The sequence below is a fragment of the Dermacentor silvarum genome, chromosome 5 (genome assembly GCF_013339745.2).
Source record: "Dermacentor silvarum isolate Dsil-2018 chromosome 5, BIME_Dsil_1.4, whole genome shotgun sequence".
NCBI lineage: Eukaryota > Metazoa > Arthropoda > Arachnida > Ixodida > Ixodidae > Dermacentor > Dermacentor silvarum.
The window spans coordinates 101,835,708-101,861,667 of record NC_051158.1 but is presented as its reverse complement, the minus strand read 5'-3'; the positions used below and the strand labels follow the sequence as shown (position 1 = coordinate 101,861,667).

The window sequence follows — 25,960 nt, the reverse complement described above, 5'->3', positions numbered from 1 at the left end:
CTAACGGCGCTGCCAGTGGCGTGCGTGCTTGGGTGGGACGTAGAGAATGGCGGAACGGATGGCGCAGCTAATGGAGACGTTTAGCGAAACATGGGACGAAAGGTTTTTCGTTTTGCCTAGCCATATACAGCTTTCAGTGTAAAAGTGAAAATGTAAAACATCTAGTGTCATGAGTGAGTGGAGAGCGACAAAACACTGCGAAGGAGCGGCAGCTCCAAACACCATTGAGTGGCCAACAAGGAAGACGATGTTGGCGGGCGGTGGGACGAGCGACCGGACGAGGGAGAAAGAGGATCAACCAATCAGAGGTGGGCACGAAACCACGGGTACGAGGAACGAGCAGAGAGAAGGGGACAGAGAGGAACGCTGGAAAAAGAGATCGCTCAGAGACGGGGCTCGCCGATCGCTGGTGTTTGAGAAAAATAAAAGCAAGCATATTCTCTGCTTTGCAGTATTTGCAATTGTAAGACTGGCGACACAAGCCAAATCAAACTGATCCCAACAATAAACAGCTCTACCAGCTTTGGTTTCGTGTCAAAATGGTTGTCCCTTTTCAGTTTTCGGAAATGCACAAAAATCAGACCCGTAATCTAGAAGTATACTGATGTTTCTCCTACATTCCTTTTTTCTTTTTTTTCGTACCGTTAGTGCTATTATATGGCTTGTTTCAGCCACAGTGGGGGCGTTGTTTTGTGCACGCTAGTGACGCTAAAGGATATTTAGATTGAAACGTGTACTTTTTATGTTTCTGCGGTGTCCGCTTTCCACCGGCTAACAAATGTTCAAACGTAATCGCTAGGCGCAGGACACGCCTGCATGTATTAAAGTCCCTATATAAGAAAAGTACCGCCATCCTTTGATAAACGCCGCCTCGCTCTCTCCCTTATCTCCGATTGGACGATGATAGCGCGCGCTTTTCACTTCTTTATATTTTCTTTTTTTCCGCCTCAGAGCCATGATGAAAGTCCTCTGCGCAGCCGCAGTCGCCGGTGGCGGCGGCGGCGCGCGCCCGGCCTGAAAGCTTCAACGTGGACTTTCTAGGTGCGCCACCGTCGACTTGGCTTTCGGAAGCAAAAAGTAAAGAAAAAAGCAAGCGCTTTAGGAGAAGAGGCGGCGGAGGAAAGAGTAGATGGCGGTACTTTTCTTATGTAGGGACTGTAGCACGTATCATAATGTTCTCGAATGTTATCGGTAGTTCTATCCCTTGTCTTTGGTCACCGAACTTTGTGTAAGCTGATTGTATGCGCGGCGTGAATTATGCAGTACTTTCTGGAAGGCACGTGGGCGCCAGTGACTACGCCGGAACCTTCGACGAGTCATGTAAAAAACCGATCCGCGTGACGCGACGATCAGATTTCGATGATCGCTGACTGCGCTCGCCGCTGTCGTTATGCTTTGAGTGTCGCTTGCTTTTCTGGGCATAGACTCGCCCAACAAAGAGTGCCATTTGTGACTGACACTTTTGCAACTATGTTCTTCATCATCAATTCAGCGTGACAACACTTATTCTTTCTTTTTTTAACGTTACCTGTTTTTTTTTTTTTAACTTTCCTGGCACATATCACAATTCGCCTTCTTGAGATACATTACTCTTGGAGGTGGACATTATTTTCACGAAAATTCGCAATGAATTTTTGATAAATTACCGAAGTTTTGCGAATAAAGTTTTAATCTATTACTTTATGGCACATATTTCAATCTGCAAATTGTAGCCGGTGACTTCCAAATTGATATCTACTTAGAAGAAAGTATGAAGTTGACACCTGTTTTGAGATATACGATCCCGTAGTTCGCAACTAAATGCATTGGTTTTCCAGTAATTTTGAGCTTTAGTAGATAAGAACTGAAAAAAGTCATTTTGCTAAGAAAGTAACTAAAACAACAGAGCCCTTTTACCTCAAGCCGTGCGGCGCGTATCTCAAAACTGGGATCAGTTTGAAAATTCATTCTAAGTGAATGTGCCTTGCGAGATGACGGGCTTCAAAGCGCACGACGCTTCTATATAGCTTTCCAGTGATATACTAAGTAATTCACTGCGAACACTGTAATTAAACGACACATTTTGAACCATTGTCAGCATATGTACTACAAGGCTCCAAATTTAGATAGATTAAAACTAGCTGCTACATTTGGTTCTCGCAGGGGACGGAAAAATGATGCATAAAATGCTTGCAGGCGCTTGTACGAAGCTTTGCATTGTAGACCGCTCTTTAAAACTTTGGTATTTCCAGCCTGAATGACTTGTTTTTTTTTCGCTTGTAATCAGGCAAAATGTCTTCTTGCCAGCTTATGCGAAACACTTGATTTTTTTTCCATCTTGACACTTCTCGCGGAGTAGTTTGCTCTAGAGCAATGAGATGGCGCATTCAGCGGCGCGCGGCACGTTGCCTCTGAACACAAGTGGCGTTCTATTAACGCTATACAGCGCTATACAGTACACTGATAAACTAGAATAATGCAGATTAAATAAATAAAAGCTACCAGTAATACTTTTTCCCCGAAAGAGGCGTATACCACTTCTCCTTTGTGTCAACTGTCAACTTTGTGTCAAGAAGTCATGCAGAAAACGACATCGGCCAGCGTGTTCCCGGAGGAATACGATGACGTCCTGTGAACGCTGGAGGCGGGGTTGCTTTCACACCAGACTACTTTGATTCAACTGCTCAGCGTTTTAGGGGCAAAGCTCCTTAGGGTGTGGGTCTGTCCCTCCTCTGTAGTATGTAGTAGTAGTAGTAGTAGTCGTCGTCGTAGAAGTAGGTAGCCACGCCTACTTTTATGAAAAAAATGTGGTTGATCCCTCTTATATAGGAATCGGTATAGAACACGAAAGTGAAACGTGTCTTCACAGAAGTAGTGTAATGTTTATTGCACATTGATATATAGTGTCTATTGGTGTTTTGTGGCTAAAGCGCCCTTAGGCGTTGATGCACCCACGCTGACGCCTGGTGGCACGTCTCCTCCATCATGACTACCAACGTCGATGACCATGAGCAACCGTCGTGCATATGGAAGCTGCACTACGCTGCACACGCTAGCACAACGCGAAAGACGAAGCACGTAACTGACACACTAATACAACGCGCAAGACAAAGCACGTAACTGAATCGTCACCGAGTCAAATCAGCGCGTACAGCGCGTCGTAATTGCAGCCTCCGCGATCAACTTCAGAAACATTTTCAGAGCTAATTGCGGAGGCCACGCTCCGCTGTGCTGAGTACGGTGAACGCCACCTAGTAGTGCTTCTGCGAGAACGCGTTGGTAGTGCTTCTTGATGCCAGCGTCCCTTCGAATGCTGGCATCGAGGCGTCGTAGTGCCGAGACCACCGAAGCGTTCACTGTCGGTGCGCGTTAGTGTCATAATGCAGTACTTCTCTTTTCTGCTCGTAGGCGGCGGCACCGCCCCGAGCAAGAGCGCGGGTACACGGAGGAGTGTTAGATATATAAGGCGCGTCTGTGTAGCTCTCTGCAAATGCGTTTGTGGCGCAATGGGTTAAACGCTCGGCGATCTATCGTCGCGGACCGAGAGGTCGTGGGTTCGATTTCCAAATTTTGCATGTTTGTGGAACTTTTTCTTCTGGTTTCTTTGTTTGTATTATGTTCGTGTATGTTCGTGTGACGTATTTCCGTGACGGAAATACGTCAGTGAAGTCTTGGTGGACCCCGGCATAAAACACTTTCGTGTTAAAAAGAAATTCCGAAAGTTGTGTCCGTAGCGCGGAATCGAACCAGGGACCCCTCGCTTCCGAACGCGCGGCGCTAACCACTACGCCACGAAGCGCTTTTTTTTTTCTTTCATAGTATTTATTACGAATACGTAAGATACTACGCCACGAAGTGCACATGGACACACGCACCACGATGACAATAAATTCCCAACATTAACGAAAGACTGCGCATTTCTAACGCGTTTGTGCTAGCGCGTTACGGCCCGTGTAAGAAGCTGGTATAAGGCGCTGTGGCCTCTCCGCCTTACCCCCGTATTCATAAACGCTCCTCGACTTGAACTTGACTTGCCACCGCCTTCAACGCGTTTCGAACGCGCTGCCCAAGGCGGTGGCAAGTCAAGTTCAAGTCGAGGAGCGTTTATGAATACGGGGGTTATACTCTCTCAGCAGTCATGTGATGGCGTCGGCAAACGCGGTGCACGTTCCGGCATGTGTAAAGGGCTGCGTAAGACGCTGTGGCCTCTGCCCCTTACTGAGTACTGCACGTTTCTAACGCGTTTGTGCTAGCGTCCCCTTAAGCAGGAGATGGTGCAATTATAATGAAGGGCGCTGTTATAAAATAGGAATGACGTCACATACGGCGCGTGTCATTGGTGGAAGTCAATCGTTCGATTTAGTGCGGCGAGACTGGGCGAATTACACGAAAGATTCACGGTTTACCGATGATTCCCTCCGGAGCTTCGCCCACTCATCATCATTCACCCCGTGGATATGCGGTGTTTTTTTTATATGCGGTAGTCCGGGATCAACAATCAAAAAGGAATGCGCGTATAAATAAAAAAAACTTTGTTCCAAACATGAATTGCGTCGAATAGGCTAGGAGCACGTAATAAAAGCATGTAAGCGCAAACTTGTAATAAATGTGCAAAGGGCAAGACTCAAAGAATAAGAATATATGAGTGCGAACATCAGTTTCTACTTCAGGGCCAATGATCATCGGTTAACTTGTATTAGCAAAGGCACCAATGATATGTAAATTACCGCGGCACTCGCGTAGGAACGTTCCGCGGCAATCACTAGGATACCGCCAAACTTTTGCGACGAGCAGACACCGCCGATAGCACTCGTAATTACAGAAACAATAATGGCTTGAGAATTGCATATAGGGGCTGACGGGCACCGTTAAGTCAGCGCTTGATTGCATCATAATTGCTACGAACGGAATAATATGCGTTGCCATTAAAAGGAAAGATAAAGTTGAGCATATTCCAGTCACAGGGGAAACCAGTACTGCGCAATGTGCGGCACCTCACTTATTGGCTCTTTGTATGTCGGTTTATGTGACTCCATCGGCGGAGCATCCAACTATGAGCTAAAAGATGCTGGTTTTAATCTCACTTATATAAAAAAGTTTCTTTTTAAGCGAAGCTTTCTAGGCCCACAAGTGTCGGCGGCGGTGGTGAAGCTGGTCTCACGCTGAAAAGTGGGCCGATCCTGGCGATAGTGCAGAAAGGGTCCAAGCTCAATGGCATATACCATGAACAAAAAAGATAGAGAGAAAGAGACAGAGAGAAGCAGAGAAAGTAAGAGAAAGAAAGAGAGAGAGAGAAAGATGGAAAATTACCACGAAGGTCAGGTACACACACGACAAGCTTCGCTTATCCCCATTTTCTCGACAAGGGAAGGTCTGGCAATTGTTATTGAAACGGGAACCTACCTACTGCAGTGTTCCGCAAAGAGACAGAGAGTGTGTTGAATTAGAACCGCCCCATCCCTGATCTGTGTTCGCGCATCCGAAAAAAAATGTGAAGGTGTTAGCGTGCAGCGTGAGACAGCGTGCAAGCGTTAGTGAAGCTGTATCAGTACTCCTCGTCAGCTCCTCGCACGACACCCAGTGCCACACAGGTCTGTATACGGATGCCTTCCGCTCGATTCCATTCCACTCTTAGCCTCCCGGTCGGCTGGTCCCGTTGATAACGCGGGCGGAGCGTCGCTCCCACGCGAGAAGCGCGAAAAGGGATATCACCGGAAAAGCAACCGCAATAACATTCCCGCCCAGATACTCCACCTGTCCATTTCTGGGGGCGATCACCATTTATAATAAAGACTAAATGGTTCATACCACACTGCTTCAGGAAGCACGTTAACAGTGGCAATTACTCCACACGCTGTACCGCTTCGCCTAGTTGATGCATCCGTTATTTAGACGGATTCAACTATGCATCGACAGCATAGTTCTCCAGTGGATGAGTAGTCGCCTGCTTCCCCTGCCCTTGTCACTTAACTCTATCATGTCTCCCCTTACCTTTGCCTGGTTTTATGAGTGAACGCGTACAGCGACTCCGCCTCACACATTTCTAGTTGCGCATGCGGCGTCATTGTGTACCCAGAGTAAGCCAGCTGAAACAAGAAAACCTGTAAACGCCGCTTTGTTACTTTTTTCCTTCCTGTAAAAGGTGCATACGAGGAATTTACTCACGAGGTCATCATCGGCGTGCTGAGGCGGTCCACGTTGGGGGCCGACATTTTGCGATACAGTGTTCGCCAGCTACGCATACAGTGTTCCCTGTGTGTGCACTTACGACACCTGAAAGTCGAAGTAAATGCGCCGCCCTGGAGGACCCAATAAAATAGTCATCTTGTTCTCCCATTCGACATACTGAATTTTATGCTGCTGATTGTCATGTTCATTAGTCGTGAGAGTAATCAAGAAACTGAGCTCAGTGTTCATTGCCCTCCTAAGAATGCCTACATCTGGGTGCCTTTCGAAAACTTCCGCAAGTTCGGGCTCCGTCCTACCTGAGGCGTGATGATCACTTCGAAGTATTCGAAAACAAATGGCACTCTATATCCCATTTAAAGTCGAGATGCAACGAAATTTAACTTTCCCTAAGTTGGTTATGAGCAGCTTATATGCTACCTTAACAATATTGGCAAAGATACGGGCTGGTAATTGTCAGATTTTTTGTATTACAACCCGGAAGTTGCTTTTATGAAGATGGCACGTGCACGCAGTAGTTAGCAAATATGACGCTCATTCCAAACCGCGACCGGCGATATTTGAAGTGCACGCAAGTTACGCCTAATCTCTCAGGTTATGTCAATGCACCGAGCTAGCTGGTTGGCAATGTTTTGAATTCTGCATTATTTCAGCGACCGAGTGGCGTTTTTGTCAGTTTCGGTAACGAAAACGTCAATTTTTTTAGCTTATCCTAACGCAACCGCTTGTGTTTCAAATGTAATATTTTGCATGAAGGATGCTGTTACGTTTGCTTTCTAAAATGAGGTAACTTTCTCGGCCCACAGCTTTGATGCACTTTGCCTTTAAATTAAATAACACATAATTTAAATGGTAAGACACAATTATATTTTCCTCATCTACAACACACTAGTCTTTCTTGGAGCTTCAGTGAAGCCTCTAGAGAAAGGACAACCTGTCATACATTGGTCATTTCTTCACGTTACTTGCATTCGCCCCATTCCACCCTGTACTCTTAAAGAAAACCTAGGTTTGTTGTTTAATTTCTCTGCCCCAATTATATACAGAGGCATCTACAAGCAGGGTTCGAGCTCTACATCTTGTTTGCTCTCAGACCAGGCAGAATGGTGCGTTTTAGGTGTATACCGTATTTCTTTTCCCGTAGCCAGAAGACACCTGCATGCGTCTAGTTAAGTAGTCAAAGGAATGCAATTTTATTATAAAGACCTACTCTAAACTAATGAGCAACACATTGCTTCGTTTTGAGAAGTAGAAATTCAAAACATATTTCAAGAATAATACTGAAAAAGCAAAACTGAAACCAAAGCTTGCGGTATTTTTTTTCTGCCCTTTGTTTGGAGACTGTGGAACTAAGCCCTACGTGGCTGAAAAAGAAAATTGTAATGGAGTACGGTACAGGACCGCTGCCATCATTACGTGAGGCGATATGTGCGGGCGAATAAGCCTCTCGGCCCCTGCTTGCGAAGATTGAGCCATGATGCGCTTGGGTTTATCAAGGTTCCACTTGAATTTGCACGTATTTGTCTCAAAAATTTCTTTCCGGAAAAGTGTTACGCCAAGTATGAAGTGTCGAGACAAGCCTCAATTGAAAGCTGCGTCTCCGGACTACATATAGTACACCGACTATTGCGATATCCGTTGTACTTTTATCACACTGATCGTTAATGTCTCGAAAATGGAGTCGGAATTTTCCTTGTTTCTATAGCCTTCCATTGCTGAATCTCTAACCACTCTGGAAAGAAAATTCTAGCTTTCCATGCCATATTCAGCGTATTTGTTTCACATGGCTTGCATTCTAGAAGATCTGTGTCACCTGCACTTTACAATAATCGACCTGTACTCTTATTTATTCGCGAAAAACCTGCTCATTCCATTAAAAACGCACTTGATTCGCGCCAGGGCCATTTGGGGCGCTAGCTGGTACGTGTCCATAAAAGCTGCATATCATGATGTGGTCATATCGCTGCTTGAGTGCTCGCACACAAGCTGCGACGCTGTAAAACTTCATAATTTTTCACCGCAGCTGCCGTACAGACTGATATTATAGCGCGACTGCAACGTGCAGGCGGTTGAAGGCAACGTGAGAAGAACAATTACAGATTACCGCCTAAAAACAAACAACGCAAAGAAATTGTGTATTACAGTGAGGTATGCAAAAGGTAACCTTTATTTCACAATAATCAATAAGTAGATTTCAACGCAAAGTCATCATGACGGTCCCCACGCAGGCTGCGTTGGAACCACACGACATCAGCTATCACTATCGCAACCGTACGAACTCCAAGCTGACAGCCAACGTTGAGCCATTATAACGCCACGTGAGGAACAAAAGTGGCAGAATACTGGTTGTTGTCTACTGTAATGACAAATAGACACGATAATTTTTATATTGTAGTTATTTATATTGCGTTTCAAAGTACTGTTCCAGCTCTTACATACGTCGTAGTACATTTACATTTGATATCGACCACGCCAGGGCACGTAAGCCTTAACCATCGCACGAAAGAGGTTACGGAAGCTTTATCTCGGGCCCAATTCCGATGCCACCTATTCAAATACATGTAAAACGAAGAAACGCTTTTTTGAGATAACCACTCGGCCTATTTGAATGAAATTTGTCTCCATTTGAGAGAGAAAAATTAAATTCTAGTGTCTGTTCGAAGCGAAATTTCGATCTAGGGTCTGAATGTTTAATTATTTTTTTTTTCAATTGTAGGTTTGAAAAAAAAAATAGAAGCAGTAAGTTTTAAAATGTACCTCTGCACCTAGAACAGACATCGCAGTTCTGCAAACTGCATCTTTGAGCGCATCAAATGTGTGCACATTTGACACGTCAATTTATATATTACGTGAATTTAGTAGATTGTTTACAAAGCTTTTGCGAAAAGTTATATTCACAAATTAGTGGTCTATTTGAGAGCCATCTATACTATATCAATTTTGTCCGCCTTATACGTACTATTGGGCGAAATTGACATAATTGGGATATCAATCTTCATTGCTTAGTTATTACAGAGTTATAAACCTGATAGTTTTGTTTTCTGAAAAGTGCGATTTTTGTCAATTATTACAAAGAAATTCATGACCTAACTGACAAATTGGCAACCAACAGTCACTGGATTTTAACTTTTTCTTTACAAACACAACAAATCTCATCAAATGGGGTGCAGTGGTTGCCGAGGAAATCGATTTCTCCTTTTCCGTGTATTTATATAGGAGGCCTGGAGCTAAAGCTTCCTTTGAACTGCTTCGCTGCAAAATTCCGGCATAATTACCGATCTATTGATAGCGCATGAAACAGTCTAAGGCTTATTGCGAATCACATTTTGCCAGCTCTCGCGTCACTGCTTCGCATTTTGTGAGGAAACGGAATCTTTTCTTGAATATTAAACACTCATGATAACTGCTACCGACACGAGCTTGCTGTTGCCTCGAAGGTCCCCGCATAGCCGCGATGGCCGCACCCACGTAAGGGCCGCACTTCCAACGCGTCAGCAGAGAAATTCGGGGGAAAAAATTCCACCAGAGAAGCAATCGCTTTCGGTGGCCCTATGCCGCGCCCGCGCGTCGGCCAATTTGCGCGCGCTGAGTACTTCCGCGTGCCCCTATACAAGATGGCGAGAGGTGCGTATTGACCGGTAATGGAATGGTACATTCGGGGATCCGGGGTGCGCAGAAGTCGCTGGCGGCACAGGCACCATTTTCACCAAAAGGTTCAGTCCCTTGTAAGAGCCGCACCTTGTCAAAATGGTAAAAAAAGTGCGGCCCTTACACGCGTCTATACGTAATCCAGATATATTCCGTACAGAGAACACAAATTTCCGGTCCCTTGGGACTTCGCACCGTGCTGTTGCTTTGCTGCAGTGGCGGCGTCCTACACTCTCTTCTCTCTGCCGTGACTGCGTGGCCATGAGTTATTCGCATTTGGTGCTTACTGCGATGGTGCTTCTGAAGAGCTGAGCCAAGTTGGTATCTAGCAGACACGTCACTTCGCCGCCGCGCTTCTTCTGGGAATCCTGCAAAGAATTGTAAGCGTCCACAATTATTTCTGAGGTAAAGGCTAAACGATACTTTGCTTAGACACAAAAGACTGACAAGTACTACTGTGAGTCTACCCAAGTGAGAAAGGTCACCTGCTTATCAAAGCGTGCTATCGACAGCAAAGTGTACTCGATCATACGATAAAAAACACCGCATATCCACGACGTGAATGATGATAAGTGGGCGAACCACCGGGCGATCATTCGGGCGAAACGCCGGAAGCCGGAAGCTGGCTTCCGGAACCGGAAGTGGAACCGGAAGCGGAAGCCGGAGCTTGGCGTACATATACTATATATATATATATATATATATATATATATATATATATATATATATGCATATACATACATACATATCGGTCTCCATGCCAACCAGAGCTATGGACTACGAGAGACAAGGCTCGGCCCTAAGGTGCTTCGCCCTTAAAAAGATAACCATCCAGAGTCCCAACGTGGGAGCGGCCCGCTGCGCGCTGAGTCGCGTACCTCAGGACGTTCATTAAAGTTTTATATCCATCCATCCATCCATCCAGAGGACAGAATCCATCATGGTTGTTAGGTATCGCTGAATAGCTCTAACAAGGAACGAAGGAACAATTGCGTTCGCACGCACATAATTAGGTCCAACTGAAATTATTATACAAACAAAAATGAAAATAAAGATGCAAGGTTCTGAAACATGCATCAGCCGATTTACGATCAGCCTTCCTTCCTGTTTAAAAATAGTTATATTAATGTCATTTCCGAGTCATTCAGCGCTTGAGAAGGTGGTGCCGATACACTTGTCTGCTGCACCGGGCAACATACTGACTCCTCGATCTCGACCAAATGAAGGTGTGCATCGTAATTGCTTTAACGGGCACCTTGTTTAGGACTATCACTTGCCCTATTTGATCGGGTTAGAGTGGCCCTTAGTTACACTTTATTTAAATATTTATGCTTTCAATACCATGGACGCGGCTGCTCACTGGTTTAGGGATCTGGTATAGAGGAGAGACCAGTACTAGAAACTTGAAGTGCGCCATAGGTGGCACTAACTAAGTTGGAAATAATTATTTTCTTGTTCCCACAAACGTTACACATTCTTGCTTTCAGTGCTGACGTGGATGTAGGCAAGAATTTTTTCGTACTTAAATATCATGAAAACCTCTCCCCTTTCAATAAAATATCAGCGAATAAGAGCCGTCTTTGTTTTTAATGCGAGAGCATTACTTGGCTCATTTTGCGACCGCGCCTTCATCAGAAAGCCGTTGCAGAAAAATGGCGCTAAATAACGTCATCTTTGTCTAACAAAAAATTGCCAGCATGTTACACTCCTGTAACACGTGAAGGCGAAAGCCTGCTGCACACGTGGTAATGCATTAAGTTATACGATCGGAGGGCTCAGACTTCTTGCAAGACATAACGAGACGCAGCGTGAAGTAAACGTATGGCGCTGAAGGTCGACCTCCTCAACGACACATGCGAGCACCTTTTGCACTACCTAACGTTTCTTTATGTTTCTGTCGTTTTCTTTCCGTATTTCTTTTGTTCTTTCTTTTAGATGCGAAGCATCTTATGCTCGGGGCTATGTCACTCCCTCCCTCCCTCCACCGTGCGGCGTCCACTTCCGGTTCCGGAAGCCAGCTTCCGGCTTCCGGAGAACGCTTCCGGCGTTTTCCCCGAATGATACCCAGGTGCTTCGCCCACTCATCATCATTCACTTCGTCCTGTCATTCTCCTCCCGCAACCCCGCGATGAGTGCCACGGACAGCGCCAGTGTCAGCGCCGTAGACAGCGCCGCGAAGAGGGCTCGAGCCGCTGCCACGAAACGGCAGAGGCGACAGGCCGATCTGAAAATTAATGGGAACTTGAGTCGACCCCACGGCTGCTTCGCATACTACTCAGGGTTCCCCTACGGGAAGATGGTGTAATTTTTTTGTCCTTTCTTTCGTTTTTCTCTCGTTGCTTCTTTCTTTTACAGCGAAGCTTTTAAAGGCTCACTCTTCATTGGTTGCGTCCGGCAATAGAAATAAAATTACACCATCTTCCCTTAGGGGAACCCTGAGTAGTATGTGAAGCAGCCATGGGGTCGACCACGGTGCTGACACTGGCGTTGACGCTGGCGCTGTCCGTGGCACTCATCGCTGCGTTGCGTAGGTAAGATTTCCGACGCTGCTGGACGAGTAATGGCTGATCTCGTCGAAAACCTCCGAGCCACCCACAGAGGCACCGGCAACAGTCGCCAACGCCACGCGCGTTCGGTGCAAACGTGGATGAAACGCCGACGGCGTCGACAACAGTTCTGCGTGTTGTGGCGCCCCCCCCCCCCCCCCCAGCGGAGTATGCCACGCCTACCGTCGCGCCTCTAACCTAAGCTGCTTCGCATTAGCGCGCGCGGAGCCGCAGGTATTGCCATTCGTTGCGCAATCCGGAGAGGAGAGGACCGTCGGAGAGGAGAGCAGGAATGCCGAGAGGAGAGTAGAAGAGACAAGGTGAGGAGGGGGAGGAGGATGCGCATGCGCAGTGCGGGTGTGGACGCCGCATGGCGGAGAGAGGGAGGGAGTGACATAGCCCCGACCATAAGCTGCTTCGCATCTAAAAAACTCTCATTGGCCGTATGCTGGATGTGCGAGTGAAAGCGCGCGAGGGCGAGGGACATGCTCTTTCACAGGGAGCGAACGCACGGCGGAGAGCAAACGCAACTTATGTGCGATTGAAAGCGCGCGAGGACGAAGGACGCACGCTTTCACGGGTAGCGAGCGCACGGCGGAGAGCAAACGCGACTTATGTGCGAGTGAAAACGCGCGACGGCAAGGTACGCGCGCTTTCACGGGGAGCGAACGCACGGCGGAGAGAAAACGCGACTTCCCAGTGGAAGGGAAGCGGCCTCTGCCGCTCCCTGCCGGACTCTGCCAACGCCTCCTTGACTCTGCCGCCTGTGGCGCCGACTTTCTCTGGGCTCGCATCCGCCTCTCCCCTAACAGTGTAGACAACGGCGTTTAGCCGTTTCTTGACGTAGCCAGCGTTTTGACAGCGGTTGTGTGCTCTCACACAAACAACGCGCACAACTGTTGTAGACGACGGCGGCGTTTTGCCCGCGTTCGCACCGAACGCGCGCGGCGTTGGTGACGTATTTATGAAGAACGTGCCAACCTTTGCCGTACACCCTATGGCGGCATACCGTAGCGACAATAACGGCATGGTCCCTGCGGTCACTAAATAAATAAAAACCACCGGATCATATATATTTCTCATTCTTTAATAGTTCAAATAACCAATTATACCATGACATCTTAACAGTCCCTAATTGGAAATATATAATTCCCACCATAGTACAGATTCGCTGGTCTTCCATCCCCACCCCAGTGGAAGGGCTGAGTTTTTTTTTTCTTTCGTTCATTCCGTTTTTATTGCTTTTGTTTCATCATTGATAATCAGCCATTGCATCTATGCTTACGGGCGTATGAGCCATTCCTGAGGATGATAATTTTGCATCATGTTTTCGGGTATGAGCCATTGTTGATGATGATAATTTTTGGTTTCACTCGCTAACTTCTTTTGTATCACTGGACGAGCCACATGCGAGATAGGCAACGACTACTACTCGACGCTTTTTATTTTTTTTTTTTTTTTGGGGGGGGGGGGTGTTCAGCCATTGCAATGAGCCACTTAGGGCCGTTTCCTTAAAAAGTTAGGTTTTGATCTTTGGTCTCATCGTCACGGCTACCGATCCGTAGCCCTGCGCGCTAACCCCTGCGCCACCGTTGTTTTTTTTCCTCTAAACATGGTATTTCTTAGATTGAATGAAAAGTTGTATGTAAAGGAACTATTTACAATAATATGAAAACCAGGTGGCCATAAGCAATCACAGGTCAAAGAGCAGTGCATAGAAAGAACATAAAACGTCACACAAAGCAACATCCTCCTTCGCAACAAAAACTTGCAAGAAATTTAACACCTAATTAAAAGTGGATACCAATCCGCCGGACATTCTTCTTGATTGTAAATGTCCTTAAAGTCCGCAATTATTAGCGCGAAATGCGATCTTGAGGAAATTGTTCTTCCTGTATTTCAGTCTTCAATGCATGTTTTCCATAGCCTATGCACGCCTATCAGTAAAAACGTATCGAATGGTACATTATTACACGGAACAACACGATATTGGATACTGTGAGAATTTAAATCAAAAGATTTTTGCAAATTTCTATGGAGGACATCCGATAAATAAATGGCATCTTTAGAATCAATAATACAGTGCTGAATAGATTCAGACACGTCACAAAGGCAACAGTTAATTGACGAAACGAAAATATTCCTTTTCCGAAGCCATGCTCTAACTGGCAAGGTCTCAGTTTGTAATTCGTAAAAAAAAGACGCTTTTGTAGACGGGGAACTTGTATTTTGCGCATTCTTGGAAGTACAGTGGTGAGCACTGTTAGGGTGAACACCTCATTAGTATTCAAGTTGTTATAACTTCAACATACATTATACTACAGGGGGGAAATGTGCCCAGTATGACGCCTAATGATGATGCCGATGAAATAAATAATACTTTTCTTTATTTTGTGCTATACACCAACTGCTATAGGCACGTGAATGCTAATGAGTTGTTCACCCTAACAGCGCTGACCACTGCATATCATATCCTGGCAAACCGATGTATACTGATCGATAAAATGGTGGCGGGAACAAACATCGAGATTAAATCTTTGTAAAGATTTTTGTGTGACACAGTGAACAAATAATCTTTAGAAAAACGAGCAGTCAGAAAATAAATAGAAAGAACAACCTCATGCATGAACCCCCATAAACACGGTCTAGAAGTTTCGGAAATTCAGACACCACCTATTCTTGCAAGACGTGAACCAGATTGACCTGCAAGAAGGCTCGTAATACCGGATGAGAGCTATCCTGGAAAAAAGACAGCGAGAGACTAACTGTCGCACATACAAATGCACCAACTCTAACCTTTCAGCACACACTCGTCGAAAAATATTATCGCGTCTCATAAGTTCGAAACTGGAAGACCATACAAACGTTGAAAAAATCCTGTGAAAGCGTTGAATGTAAAGCCTTGTGCAGTGAGGAACCTGAAAGATATAGAAAGCTTTGGTTGCCAAAAACATGTTGCAGGCTCTTCGCCCTTTACATAGAACCCCTCTGTTTGAGCATATTGAAATGCCGCAGTGTTCGTGGTTTCAATATTCTCAGTAATGAGGTAAACGTTGTGGCATACGCGTGTGATATCGCATTCTTCTGCAAAGACAAGCCCAGCATTGATAAAACTCTTTCTATCATACAATAGTTTGGTACTGTGCCCAGTGCACCAATGAATAGCTCTAAGAGCTCAAGACAATGCTTTAGATCATAGGCCATTACAGCATCACTTTATGCTGGCATTGAGTGGTCTTGTGAGCTGCCTAAATATCTAGGAGTTCCGCTGCATGCCTACACGTTAAGTGCACTCTACTGGAGAAAGCGCGTTCCAGCCCACCAGCGCTACACAAATACCTTTGTCCCGCATAGTTTTTGAAGATTTGTAAATGCGCCACCGTTCCAACAGGCGACAGTGATGAATATTTTCGAGGCTGTACACGTGGTTCGGTTCTGCCTGGTGGGGTATTCACTAGACGGCACGCCATGTACAGGAATCTGCCTTTGGCGCTGCGGCACGTCCATGGTCGTCGCAGGAGACTTCAATCATGACGCATGTTCAACGCCATGCCCATCGGTGCGATGCGTGCCGATCTCAACTGAGGGCGCTCGCCTCTCCAATAGATGCAATCACCACTTCGCGAGGCACCGGATCGATTTGGCGTTCGACAACAATCCACGCACAGGGCACGAAGTAAGGTACGCGTCGACACACTACTCATATAACAATGCCATCCTACCGTCGATCAACTTGGACCCACAGACGCTGTCGCCGGAGCCGTTATGGACGACGACAACGAATAAGATGCACCGCGCTTCAGGTACCCATCGGATGGCGAATTCACAACAACTTCTTACGCTAGAATAGTTCGTAAGAAAGAATTTCAGCCAATCCGGATGCAAGACATATTATCTAAAGCGGCTGGCCAATGGCAAAGAGCACGTACGAAAAAAAAAAAAACCTTGGTGAATCTGGCCCTGATGAAGAAATGTTGCGTCTACACCATAGTGCCGCTCTTAAATGTACAGTCATCGCTCGTCGAAGTGGCGTCATCGTGCTGAAAAGTGGTGTCATGGAGAAATAACATTCAACGCAATGTGCCTGAAACACTCATTTAATGAGGACTCTACAAATAAGACTCAGCTGAGAGATCGAAATATGGCTGGCTTGCAGTCTTGCCGTCTTGCTTTGCAGCGATCTCATAAGCACGTACATTATACTCCTAAACATAACTCAGCAACATTTTGCCGCAACACTAAACTCAGCACCATAACTCAGCGGAACACTCAGCGACAAGGAATGCTCTCACATTTACACACAATAAGAATAGCTTAGGTGCCTCCATAGCTTTTCAATATTGCTAGGCTATTCAATGAACTTGAGTGAAAATCTAAGTTTTTGTGACGTACTGTGCATGTACTGTACCGCTGCAAATTTGTGTTTTCGAATTAATGTCAGCGGAAAATTGTGCCGATAAAAACAAGTAGCGAGTATAAGGAAAACCCTAGCATTGAATACATAGTATATTGTGGCCACTTGATGTTCTGGCGTGGGACGGGCTGCAATGTTAGGATGCAGTTTATGGCGAGACTATCATCCACAGAATATCCAGAGATGGAAAAACCAGATATCCACATAACCCCACTTTTTTCCATAGATTGAAAAACTATGGTTTAGAATAACAGCTTACCATGCGGTTCAGCGAGGAAATGCAGAAGATTCCCTTGTGCTGTGCGACGCACCACTTGCTGTGGTCCTCCTTGCTCACAAACTCAGCATACCCACTGCCGGTCTGCACACCTATCAGAATAACATCCTTGACGCTATAGTTTCGTGTGCAGTACGTTTCTTGAGCACCACCTGCGCCATTTCTCCAGGACTGTACTGTAATATTGTCCTTCACTTGATCACTCAGTCCTTGAGTGTATATATCTGTTAAAGCAATGGAATGAAAATACACTCTTCTATACAAGGTTATACGTCATGTTGAGTATTTAAATATGCCCATGACGATTTATGATGTGACAGATTATGTTTTTAGGCTGTAGAAATCAAAGCGTTGTTTTTCTTTTCAACTATAGTACTCATACTATAGTAGTCCGAGTCATGTGGGGAAACTTTTCTCCTTAACTGCGTGCTTGTCTGTGTACTAAACGAATAATAATGAAATTAGGAGTATTTCTTAGCTACCGCTACTCAAAAATGAAGGTGTATGAAAAATTTCTTAACACAAAAATGCATATTGTCGCGCAAAATGTTTGGCTTTCACTTTCTGATTTATTTGCCGCCGCGAGCCAACCTACAAGCTGTTTCTGTTCATTTTGATTCACAGCGTTCCTGTTCGGTGTTATAGAAAACTTTATGCTTATGGTCGTAGTTTTGGGGGTCATTTTAAACACATGCGACTTGTGTAACGAGAATGTTGGTATTTATTCATAAACGGACGCTTCCAACTGCGGTGAGGTCTAAGGTAAATATAGCTGCTAGCGAAGCTTCCATAGAAGCCTATACGTTCAAAACATGGTGGCTTATCGGCGGTTCATGGGGCTTAGCGCCATCTGTGTGAGGAGGGAACACTTCCGGCAGAAGAAAAAATAATTTGACATCATATCCGTTAAAAACAGAAGTGACGTAATTTTGTTCTCATAGGCGCGAAATTTGTTTTTGGAGGCCTGCCATTACAAATGTATATTCAAATGCCCCGCCATTTGACTTGATGGGCGTTCCGAGCTTTTAGCGCGGAAAGCGGTGCAGGAAAAGGTCAGCCGTACGGGTGTCGAAATCGCATCGCTGCACAGAACATACTTTCTTTGGAGGCCGACAAACGCTTTGTGCGTAGATTGCGTAGAGTACTCGTCCTTTCGTCGGACGCCATGCCCGTCGGCTAGCGCTGTCGCACGAAAACAACTAAAGTAAACAAGTATCTCACGGTCGCAACTCACTACGTTTGACTGCACAGGTTAAGAAACAATACAAGTACCCGCGTCACCAAATTCAGCTGGCAAACCTCGACATGCAAAACAACAAACACAACATGGGAGGGGGGCGTATTGTAACAGGCGAACGTATACGAGCGCGCCTTTCCACGCACTCCAAGCTGCGTTGCATTGCAAGTGATAGCTGCGTCCACCACCGCCGCTGTCGATGGGCGCTCTCACGGTGGGCGCCGAAAAAAGGTATTTATTTATAATGATCAAGTAAAATATAGTTATCTCTTCTTTTCTCGCTATGCGTATACAAAATGGATTAGGAATTTTATTTTCCTTGAATGAATCTAACTGCGTCTCGCTTTAATTAAAAAACGCATTTTCCTTTCCCAGCGTTTATTCCCCCCAAACATACTCGCGCTTCAACGCTTCAATCTAGATAAGCCGCTGAAATTGGAGGCGTGCCGGGGGTGAACTCCATTAGCTCAGTCATCGGAGGGCTGCGCCAAAGCTTATGAAGACCCCGAACTTTGTCAAACTCGTAGTCAAACTCGTACCTTCCGGCAAAGGCACCCCTGGTTGCAATAATAGCGACAAAACATCGCTGATATTTTTGTTCTCAGTGTCAAGCGAGACCAAGCGAAAGCTGAGTTGACAACTTACTTGTTGCTGTCACGAGACAGAAAAAGTAACACGACCTAATTCGGGTCAAAGCCGGAGGCTCGAGCGTTGCCATATTGCTACTCAATCACGGTGACCAGCAGCGGCACGCGCAGCTGTAGTGGTTGTATAAAACGCGTATGCGCAGGTGGCCTACGCTATCATTTTTAACAGTAACATATCACGCACAGGTGTCACGTACCACATAGAGCTAAACAGTCTATTGCTCCAACACTGATGATGATTGTAGTGTTTAATGGCGCAAGGGCCAGCTATGGCCAAAGAGCGCCATGACATATGGTGATGGGTTCTGAATGTATTATAGATGGAGTGGACAGTAGGATGCAAATGGTACATAAAAGGTGGCTGTAAAGAGGCCTAAAACAAATCGCTATATATTGCGTAAAATATATGAATGTTAAAACAATGACAGACTAATGACGTGAGCTATCAGCGGAAAAGTTCGTTACAAGGCGGTGACATAATAAGGTATATGCAATAGCACTATTGCCTCAGGAGGTCCTTGAAATCAAGGGCTGGGAGGCGCGTGCTTTAAATTGTTTTGCACTGCAGCTGTAGCCTACAAGTCGAGGCTGCGCTACGGATACCCTGGCCAGATGATTTGTAATGTGTTTACATCTGCTAAAAATTTTAAGACGGCATTAAAATCACAAACCGGCTCATGGCTAAGAAAGAATGCTGGGTGAAGAGGAATGTGCTCACGATACGCGGGATAAAAGTACTTTTTACGCTGAGATTCTATTTCAGGGCACTGGATAAGAACATGGAGAACTGAAAGTATGTCGCCACACCTATCGCATGTCAGTGGATAACCTCCTGTAATGAGATACGAGTGTGTTCCATATTATGTCCTATCCTTAACCTGCAAAGAAGCACTTCCTTGCGTCTGGTTGTTTTCTGGAGTATCCATTTCCCAATTCTTGGCTTGGTTACATGTTGCTTATTAGACACTTGATTATCCCACTGCCTTTGCCAATATTTCCGTAATTCAGAGCGCAAGAAAGGCTTCAGGTCAGTGCAAGGGATGGCTATGTTTGTGTTTGTATGTTCAAAAACTACTGAAGTGGCACTTTCGTCTGCAGCTACGTTGCCTTTAATGCCTCTATGGCCAGGTACCCAGCATATTATGATTACTTCGGGTGTCCTTGTAGCTGAGCATAGCAATTTTAGTATATGTACTTTGGAAGTACATCGCTCGAACACTGCAGGCTTCGTTACAATCAGTGCACCAATAGCCACATGCCTAACTTATCCCTTTTATGATAAGGTTCCCTAGGTTTTAAATAAAAAGTAATCCAATTGCTTCCTTTATAAATATCATATTTGCCATTATGGTAAATATGACACTAGTGGGACGACTCACATTAACACGGTAGGTTAGTTCAAAACAGCAAACAAAGCCACAAGACATTGAGACACATGGCATATGCAAAGCCAAGTGACAGTTCCAACGTATACCGTATAATTGCTCATTTCGTGCATTCGTTCAGCGGTAACTGACAGCTACAGTCGAATTCTATATCGTATGAGGTGGTGCTAGAATTCCGTACAATGTACCTTCCATGCAGTGAAAATGTTTTGTCGCAAGACGACTTGTTCGGGCGAAAATTCGCTTCGTAACGTCAAAATGTTCATATTCTGCAGCAAAACATTCGCTTTTGGAAAACTTGCAGGTGCGTAATATACGGAGCATGCATCCTTATGAAATCACATATGCTGACTTCAAGGAACAATGTACTCTAGAAAAACACTGCCTTGTGCTAGTAAAGCAACAGTGGATCCCCTCAGTAGGTAGTGCCTTACAGTCCATCTCGTAGTGTCGTAGCTGCTGTCCCTTCTGAAAATCACAATGTCAGAATTCAAGATTGCAGAAATAGAAATTCAGACAAAAGCACCAATTCTGTACGGAGAGATACGGCCGCATAATTTTGTTTTGCCATCCAGTGCCCGCTTCTCTAGCGCGGCATATGGGTGGCGTCCTCCCTGTGATGGAACAAATTTATTTATTTATTTGCATTTTACAGTCGGTAGCCCTACAAAAGAATGTCACAAAGAATAATACAGCATGAACCACGAGCGCAAACGTTAAAAGTCCAGTAAATAATGATACAGGACATACCAGAATCAAGTTGAAGTCATTAAGAGAAAGAAAATGCGCAATAACAGGTGATGGATTTCAAAGACCGTTTTTTTATATAAAAGCTGTATTTGAGTGCATTTTTATTGAATTTTAACTGTGTACTGCTTCATAGTGAAGGTAAATAATTATTGACATTATTCAATAATTTTAGAGAGAAACCAGGGAGATGTCATTGACGGAAGCCAACAGAAGGCCAAAGACGGAGATAGATCTGAATGACCTTTTTTTTCTTTCGTTGCGTCATCCGACGCCATGCTAAGTTGGGAAAATATGTGACCTCATCACCGAGTTGCGCTCTTCACCTTTCGACAGCTCTTTCGTTCTCTTGTTACTATGGGTGTACGAATGTTTTAAATTTCGAATGCGAATTGTACAGCACGTGTTTACTATTTGATTTCTATCTAATTAGACGATCCAATATTTGAAGTTGCGACTATTCGTTTCATCAGAATACTATAGCGGGCGATAACATTTATGGCAGTCTACAGAGAGCTAGAGTGGTAGAACTGTAGACTCGTCCAACTTATTGTTGTGCAGGAGAACCGTGGTTGTTGCGTATACGATCCAGTTTTTGAACAGACACAAGCAGGAGGTCATTTATGCGCAATAGTTACCATACGCAATAGTAAGTATGTCTCACTTTGGCTGCCTACAAATTATTTTCTCTAGACATAGCAAGTTATTTGTGCAATCTCACTATGTTTTGATTCCATCATGCCCTCTTGCGGTGGATTGAATGAATTAAATACTTTATTTAGTGAGCTTTTCAGCGCATGCACCAGATGGAAGTGGTTCCCACTTCACGGGCATCCATATGCTGCTCTCGCCGTCTGGCCCCTGGTTACGAGCCGAAGCCGGTCTTCCAGGCCGGGGTGGACAGCAATACTTTCCATCGCTGTTTAAGTGGTTGGATGGGTAGGGGGATCATGTTGGAGTTAGGGTTGGTGAGGAGTGGTGGGTGTTGCTGGCAAAACTTGCATTCTGCAATCATGTGTTGAAGTATACCTGGCTCGTGACACACGGGGCACTCTTGTCCGTACTGGCACGGGTACATGCGGTTTAGCATTCGGGGGTGGGGATACGACTCTGCCTAGATCTACCTATATGTTGTCTGCTGCTTCCTCGTTAACTTGAGCTGTGGCTCGGGGAAGCTCTGTCTCCTGTTTCTGTAATACTCCACTATGTCTTTATACATGACCAGTGGTTGGCTCTTTGCCTTCTCCTCTTCCCACTCCGCGGCTGTGGACCAGTGTGAGAGCGCTCAGGCCTGCTGGTGGGAAAACTCATTGCCCTCCATTGCGGAGTGGGCCGGAACCCAGATTAATTCTATCTCTTCCCCTTTCGCAGGTCCCTTGCCTTTGAGCGCCCTAACCACCAACCGGGACACCCAGCCAGACTGGAAGCTTCTATATGCTTGTTGCAAGTCTCTGACCACTCCGGTCCTGCCCTGTATGGGGAGGGCCAGGAAAATTGCCAGCTCTTCTGCTTCATCGAGGTCGTTTATTTTTGCCGTCGCGCACGTTAACAGCTTTTCTTTGGTTGTCAACGTTACGGTCGCCCATATTTTTCCTCTGTCCTTGGAGGCGTATGTCAAGATTACCCCCTTCTGCCCAGCCAGCAGCGTGTTGTAAGTATTTGCTCTGGCCTCCCATCTGCCACTGTGGTGTGCTGGGCTCATGTTCTTGGGGAGTGGTTTCACCTTGATGGCTTCTAGCCAGTCGTCTGATAGTTGTCCTCGCTTTGTCTGTCTTCTCTCCTCCCAGCGGATCTTCTTCAGGACTCTTCTGCTGGCCTTCATTTGACTTAGGTGATGCTTCTGGCTGGAGAGGTGGCCCTCGATCAGTTCGTCCACCGTGTTATGCAGGCCCAACCTCATGAGTTTGTCCATGGAGGCACTCATCGGAACTCCGATGGCATGCTTGATTGCTTTTCGGATTATCACGTCGATCTGCTTCCTTTCTACCGTGCTCAGCAGGAGATACGGTGCCTCGTACGCAATTCGGGAAACCATGAAGGCCTGTACGAACCTCAGGGTGTCGTTCTGTTGCATTCCTCTGCGTCTCAAGGCCACTCTGCGGAGCGTGTGGAGTATTTGCTCCAGTCGTGTGTTTTAGCTTTCTCACAGACGCTTCCGCCTTGTTTGCTTGTATCACCAGTCCCAGGATATTGGCACTGGGGCCTGGCACAATGGCCATCTATCACCACTCTAATGCCTTCCTTGGGTCTTTTCGGCACCCGCTCCCGGGCTACCACCAGTTCCGACTTTTGTGGCGAGCATCTTAGGCCACATTCCTTGGCCTATTTGGCCACCACTTCCGCCGCCGTCTGCAGCGTGTCTTGCATCCATCCGGGGGTGCCAGCCTTTGTCGTCCAGAGCGAGACGTCGTAGGCGTAGAGTGCGTGCCCGAAGCCTTCAATCGCTTCCAGCGCTTTGGGCAGGTTCAGGAGGGCCATGTTGAACAACACGGGCGAATTTCGCTGTTCAGACACCGCTATCTTAATACCCATCCTGATACAGCAATAGATCGTACCTTTTCTGGTAATGCTTTGAGGGGTCCCCCTATAGCCCAACTCGATGAGCGGGGATACTTCTTCCCCAACTCTGATTCTCACTTTCCGATCTGTTAGAAAACCTCGTACGTAGTTGTACGCTCGTTCTCCACAGCCAGTGCCCTGGAGGTTGGTCGGTGGTGTAGTATTGCTCCTAGCTCTTTCAGCAAGCGCTCAGCTACATTCTTCTGGGACGTGCTGTTTTTTTTCATTGCTGTCGCTGTCATCGTGTACCAGATATAATCGCACTTTTATTTTATCTCAATATAACTTTTTTAGTTGAGTGACATCCAGTTGTATACGGCATTATTATCAAATAGCGCCAGCACATCTCTTGTTGCGATCTAGACTCCAAGGAACCTTTCATTTCACTTTTTTTAGAAATGACATTATTCTAAATTCGATTCAATATTCGACTGTAATTTTGCTCAAATATTCGTATTCGATTGAACTAAAAACACTTTGATGTTCAGACACCGCTATCTTATTGCCCATCCTGACACACCAATAGATCGTCCGTTTTCTGGTAATGCTTTCTGCTCAGGTAGTTTAAGTAGTTTTTGCAGACTTGGCAAGTACACATCGCTGTTTCGCCATTACCTAGATTACGTTGGCAGCCATTATCAATTATGTTGACAGCTATTACACAATTTAATTATTTTGTTAACGTTGCGTCTTGCTTTATTTATGCTACTTATTTCTTTTTACCAGATAATGATTGCTAACACAAGCAAAAGTCGTAGTTTCGCCCGAACGGACAGACTTGGAGAGCGATTAAAGCAGTAATAAACTACTACAGGAAGTAATGCTACTAGTTTTATGAGCCGTCGTGTAAATTTAACCGAACATTAGCTCGTTATCTAAAATAAACCTGGTGTTAGGCGGCGCAAAAACAGACGTGAACACAGTTCACTCGATGGCGGCGAGCACTCGTAGTCAAAACGCTATGGTGACGAGGAGCGCTGGTAGCCGGGAACACGAGACAAAGACGGCTGTGTCGTGAACCCGGCTGGAGCGCCCTGATGAAATGCTATGGCATTAAAATATGCACACAGGAGCGTCATGAAGAATCCTTGGAGAGGCGTTGTGTTTCTGATTTCGACAAGTGGTTTGAAAGCGAGGAAGTGCACAAATTGGGTACTTCCTTTTCTTAAGGCTTTTCTTATACCTCAGCAATGTTTCCACGCAGCGTTTTGTATTGTGCCAGTCGATTCCTCGTTGCACGAAACCTGGGAAGATACGTTTTGAGCTCGCAGCATAAAGGTTGAACAGCGAGAAACAGTGAGGAATTGTTTATCACTAACGTAAAGCATAGAGTGCTGATTCGAAAGGTAACAGGGGGGGGGGGGGGTATTCGTAGTTTTATTTCTCAAAAAAGCTTAGTGCCCTTCCACTCAGTGATGGACGACCAGCGAAGCTGTTATGTGTTCTTCTAAAATGACGAAGTTATCTATATGTATGACTGTATATGCGCAATTAAAGCATCAAGACAGACACCCTAATTCACCATTTTCATCTTTCATCCACCTTAATCAACCCTAATCCTCCTAATACATTTTAATGCACCTTAATCGATCCTAATAGACCTTAATCCACCTTAATCGCACCTAATCTACCCTAGTCCTCCTTAATCTACCTTAGTCAACCTTAATGCACCCTAACCCACCTTAACAAGCCTAATCTACCTTACTCCACCCTAGTCCTTCTTAATCTACCTTAATCCTCTTTCATCCACCTCAGTGGACCTTAATCTATCTTAATCCACCCTAATCCACCTCAGTCCTAATCATCCTTAATACTCCTTAATTGACCCTAATCCTCCGTCATCTAGCTTAATTGTTGGGTAGACTTTGAACTAATGGTCACCCGTCACTGGTTTTGACACTTATGTTAAGGAACCTACATACATAGGCTACTGTGTTTGACGTAATAGTTCAGCGGCAGACCCGCTAGGTAGAGAGAGGTAATTAAATGGCAAATGAGACATCCACCCAATCCTAGCAATTGCTACGAAGGAAACCGATATGGGTCCCTCGAAAGAAAAGCCTCACAGTAGAAAAAAATTCGTCCTGGTCCGGCCATCTGCTAGGCGCCTGGTTAGCTAAGATGGTAGAGCGGCTGCCCCGGAAAGGCGATGGTCCTGGGCTCCAGTCCCGGACCAGGACGAATTTTTCTTCCACTGCGAGGCTTTTCTTTCGAGGAACCCGTATGGGTTTCCTTTGTAGCAATGGCTACGATTGGGTGGATGTCTCATTTTCCCTTTAAATAGGCTACTCTGGATTCAATTTTGTCGACGCGTGTTTTTTCTACACACCCTGTC

The 25,960-nt window shown here is 45.6% G+C and overlaps 1 protein-coding gene across 3 annotated transcripts in view; it reads right to left on the bottom strand.

Moving 5' to 3' along the window:
- Window positions 1–8,317: 8,317 nt before the first annotated feature.
- LOC119452523 (cell-death-related nuclease 7) overlaps window positions 8,318–25,960 on the bottom strand; it is a 57,363-nt gene continuing 39,720 nt past the window's right edge. For 2 of the 3 annotated variants that reach the window (XM_037714617.2, XM_049668323.1), the window contains 2 exons: window positions 17,033–17,274; window positions 10,042–10,181 (listed from right to left, as the gene is read on the bottom strand). In XM_037714617.2, coding sequence (XP_037570545.2) covers window positions 10,080–10,181; window positions 17,033–17,274 — 344 coding nt within the window. In that variant the 3' untranslated portion in view covers window positions 10,042–10,079. Of the gene's footprint in view, window positions 10,182–17,032; window positions 17,275–25,960 lie in introns of all 3 variants that reach the window. The other variant, XM_049668324.1, reaches the window with a different exon arrangement.